At 40.5% G+C, this 5000-nt stretch overlaps 1 protein-coding gene across 3 annotated transcripts in view; it reads left to right on the top strand.

Moving 5' to 3' along the window:
* The window catches only part of LOC138016593 (glycine receptor subunit alpha-4-like), a 57122-nt gene that overhangs the window by 22282 nt on the left and 29840 nt on the right, over positions 1-5000 (top strand). For all 3 annotated transcript variants that reach the window (XM_068863773.1, XM_068863771.1, XM_068863772.1), the window contains exon 3: positions 3081-3181. In XM_068863773.1, the coding sequence (XP_068719874.1) occupies positions 3081-3181 (101 nt within the window). The remainder of the gene's footprint in view (positions 1-3080; positions 3182-5000) is intronic.

Here is a 5000-nt window from a genome sequence, read left to right as displayed (position 1 = left end):
TTGGTTTGCACTCACGTGATTAGACGGCATTGTTGTTGTAGAAAACAAAATCAAAATGCGTTTTGCATAATAAAAGAGCCAATATCCCACGAGTCTTTTTCGCTATTGTTCGGTACACCAACATAGCCGCCAATGACGTCAGGTGCAAAAACAGCTTGGCATCGCTTGTCACTCGTCGTTTCGTTTGTCCGTTCAAATAAAGGACATTTGAATGGTTTCGTCTGTGTTGTTTTCGTTATTGGCACACGCCTTATTATTATTCAATGGATACCATTCTCAATCAATGCTGGAAGAAGTCAAAAGACCAGAAAATGGCTTAATTGTGGAATAATGAATCCCTTATTATTGGAAGGTTTAACATTTAAGTCGAGCGGACATTTTTCTCCATTGTTGCTCGTATTCCTCGTATTATATATTAAGGCACAGGGCCCCCACGCAATCTGTTTGTGTAACCGATACGTTTGTAATTTTACTTAAAAAAAAAAAAAAGATTATGTGTATGCCATAAGACAAGTTATATTATTATTGCTGCGGAGCGAGCGACCGAAGCGAGCGAGCAGCAACGTAATCTGGATTTAGGAAAAGTATGAAAGCTGCGACGAATTCTCAAATTCACCACTTTTTATCAGAATGCATTACGTTCAACCAGAATGCATTGCATTTAACCAGAATGCACTGCGCCAAGAATAACCTAAAACATAAACAAAACAACCTCCAAATAAATAACAGAGCCGCCACGGCCGGCTTGCGGAAAATTCTGACATCTGAACTTTGAGCTTCGCATTTCATCGTTTGGCGCAGTTACGCCTCCTTCTGGTCGAATTCTACAATCGTAAAAAGAACTGTTATGAAATTTGTCGTTACTCAAACTTGTAGAATGGTTAGAACAATTACGAAGAAATAGGCGTAAAACATTTTTTTTTAATGTGCTGCGATACATACGATCGAAACTGACTTAAGGACGTTCGAGCCCATTCTACTGCGCATCCTTACAGCGCACGCAAATTCACATGCCACGTCATGCATCGAGCGCGCGCGCTAAGTATTAAAATGAACAATGATAGGGAAGATGGCCATTGCTATAGCTTTGCTTAGATTTAACGATCTTGGATGTTCGGTGACCCTATACTTTTCTTTCCAGAAACAGATTTTATTTACAATTATTTCCACATTGTCCAAAAATGAACAAAAAATTTCAAGATTTCTGTCCTCGGGACATGGAATCCTGCCATCTTGCGGCTGCAAGGCGCATGAAACTATGGTCGCTAAATGCGACCTTGTTCTGTAAGGAACCTCAACAGTTAACTAAATTCACTTGACGTTCCACTTAAACAAAGTTTGGTAGAGAACATTTCACTTCAAAGATGTAATTGCAATATTTTTGGGCTTACAGACACTGTGGCCTTATTCGCTAAAGAAACCGGATTTTTTCGGATTTAGGGTGTTCTACCGGGCAAGTTCTCTCCAAAACGAAGTCGGTGATCCCCCATTTTTTTTACTTTTTTGACATCACTAACTCATCATCTTTCAAGGGTAAAATTTGCAGAAAAAAATCAATGTTAGAATTTTTGCGCGAACGTCCTTAAGTTATACTTGCCACATGTTTCAAGCCGTAGCACTGATAAATGTTCTACAGACACTTGTTGATGAGTACCAGGACAGATTTGAAGGTACAATTTCGTTTCTTTCTGCGTAAAATTTAGACATCTGAGGGATCTTTCGATTCCCGCAATCTGGTGCAAGGAGAGTTTGCAGTGTCTTGCATTCTCACACCATGCACTAATTTCAGATCAGTGGCTTATCAGCTAGAGTTTGTATTTTCTTTCCGTCTACATTTCCTCCACTTTATCACGGTCTTGAAAGAGGGTGTTTCGGGTTAAATTTCGGCACATTGACGATATTTTCATTCCCTAAACAAACTAAGTTAAGTCCCACTGACTTCAATACGCCGTTGCTGTGGTTATCAATGTTGTCACTATCAACGAAATGTACCAGAGCATTACTATCTATTAGCTACACCAGTTTAAATTGTCACGGCGAAATATAGAAGTGATCCTCGCACTTATCGAGACAATTTGAGCATCTGTTTCATGATTTTAAACACCTGAAAAATTCAGGCGACCTCTGCGATGCCAGTGCACAGCTCTCATTGGTCCTTTCTAGGGAACGAATGAGTCCGACAAATTGACCTGCTTCCAACTGATTGGCTTTATATCTCAGTTGGTAGAGCATTACACCGGCATCGCAGAGGTTCCTTGGTTCGAATTCCTTTGAAGCTGCCTGAATTTTTGAGGCTTTTATAACAGACCATTGCTCAAATTATCTCTTATAGACACGAGTACGTATGATTACAGTTTAAACGAATCACTAATCACGAAGGTGTGCTCAAGACAACTTTTTGCCACTTCGTGAACCGGGAACGTACTACAAACATCAACGAAGTCTACAAAAACCTTGTGATCCTTGTCTTTTGACTTTTTTTTCACGCTTCATATAAGGTGTTAATTTAAGTCGTCGAACGCTTCACGTATTTATCTCATTTTCCTGTGATCGATGCCTGAAAAATTTAGGCTTTTACAGGAGCTGAAACCAGATCTCTGTGAAACCATCGCAGTGCTTTAATCAGAATTAAGCTACCGTGCAAAAGGGAAGGTGGTTTTTTTGTGAGTTCGTAACAAGCCCGTACATGATGTGAATATGAAAAGGCTTATGTATGTAAGACATATACTTGAATAGCGGAAAGAAGCGTTTGTTATAGATATATGCTGGGGTCAGCGTTGAAGCATCTGTACTGTTTGCGCATGCTTTCAACTCCTCGCTGCTAAATTCCGTTACTCTCAAATACGCAAAAGCTATAAGGGATGGCCTGTTCTTTGTCCCCTTTGTTAAACCCTATGAAGGGTAATGTAAATAAATTCAGAAAAGGAAGAACTTTCAGTAGCTTAAGCTAACCCAGTTCCGGAATCATGTCACTGTAAGATTTATTCAAAGTTTTTCCTCAAATACCCACTAAGCCCCTTTTTCATGATGAACTAAAAAAGGCAAAGTATTGAAAAATGAAAATTTTTATTTTTCCCTAGGGAGGGTTCTACTTCCTGGAAAGAAATTGCTAGGAACAGATCCCACTTAGTTAAAGATCTGCTTCATGGTTATGATAAAAGGATACGACCCTATACAGGAGGTGAGAATCACTGCGTGGTAATTGTAACAAATGCTGTGTACATATAACAAGTGCTAGGAACAGATCCCAGCAAGAGAAAATAAAGTTATTTTTAGATTGACTTCCGGGCTGTGCAGATCCCAAGGGGAATAGGAAACAGCCAATCAGATGGTAGGAATGTGCACGTGTTCACTGAGCGTGGACTATCCACACGGAACACATTCTGGTCATATGATTGGCTGTTGCCTATTCCCCTTGGCATCTGTACAGCCTAGAGGGTAGGTCTAAAATATCTTGAGACATATTACCTATGGAAAAGGGCATGTATTGGGGGATGCCCTCTCCTCCCCCTTTATTTTCTCTTGATCCCAGTTAGCAGGAGTCCATGAGTAGGAGCCTTCAAATGCACTATATCCTTGAGTCAACCTTTGCGCGTATTTTTTCTATTTTTAGAACGAACTATTCAGCAGCACACACTCACATTTACATAAATGTGTATACATTGTTTTTGCTATTTTTGTCTTCGTTAGACAGAGCCGAAGACCTCGTGGCGTTCCAAAAATACTGAAAAAGATACGCGCAAAGGTTGACTCATAGGGCTTGTATGGGAGAGGCAAGCTCCTACTCTTGGGCTCCTGCAGTTAGTTAAAGAAACGAATTAATTAATATCGAGTTGCAGGCATTCAAGAAAAGTCTTGCTAAACACCGTAATCGTTTAATGACATAAATTGTCATATATCCTAAACTCTGAGCAGCATAGCTCTCAAGATCCAACGACTGGTGCAAGTACTGGGGAAAGTCAGAACACAATGAGGCATATTCCAGGGTGATAGCTTATCTCCTCTTCTGTTTGTTATCTGTCTAATACCGCTCTCGCTAATCCTGCGGAAAACGAAGGCTAAAGACAATTTAGGAAAGAACAGTGGGTCATTTAATTATTTACTGTTTATGGGTGATCTTAATCTGTTTGGAAAGGATGAGCGTGAAATTGAATCCCTGATGAACACAGTCCTTGTGTTTAGCAAAGACATTGCCATGGAGTTTGGCCTGAAGAAGTGCGGCAAGCTTGTGCTGAAGAAGGAGAAGGTTGCTGGATTTGAATAAGTGGATCAACCAGCGCTAACCAGACTTGGAGCAACCGGCCCCTTGGCAGTATCAGTGATGCAATATGGAGCTGGAGTTGTTAGTTCGACCAAGATGGAGTTGCAGAATGTAGATCGGAAAACGAGGAAACTGATGACTTTCTATGGTATGCTGTACCCGCGTGGAAATGTAGACCGCCTATATTTACCGAGAGAAAATGGGGGCCGTGGATTATTGTGGTGGAAGACCGTGTACGGTTGGAGGAAACTGGTCTATTTTATTATGTCCAGAATAGTAGTGAACGACTTCTGGAAGCGGTAAACATTGAGGGCGTATTAAGAAGTGGTTAACTCAAAGTCCCAAGGAAGTCAAGAACAGAAACTACAAAGAGCAATTTGAAAGTTGGAAGAGTAAACCCCTTCACTGTCAAATCCTACTGCAAACAGAGGATGTAAGAGATAAAAATCATGGAACTGGATGCAAAAAGGTGATCTTAAGGACGGTGTCTAATAATTCAAAGGTATTTTTACGCGGTTTTATGGATATGCGGGAAAAGCAGATCTCAACAAGTGTTATTAAGGAGGAGTCTGTAGGCCACCTAATATGCGAGTGCAGTAAACTAGCTCAAAATGAGTATAAATGTTGACGCGATAATGTGGCCAGGATAGTTCACTGGAACATTTCTAAAAAAACATTGCCATCCTAGCCTGCTGCAGATAAATGCAGGTATGAACATGAACCAAGTCTTGCTTTCTTC

This window comes from Montipora capricornis, chromosome 9, assembly GCF_036669925.1.
Source record: "Montipora capricornis isolate CH-2021 chromosome 9, ASM3666992v2, whole genome shotgun sequence".
NCBI lineage: Eukaryota > Metazoa > Cnidaria > Anthozoa > Scleractinia > Acroporidae > Montipora > Montipora capricornis.
This window is presented reverse-complemented; position numbering and strand designations above follow the sequence as displayed.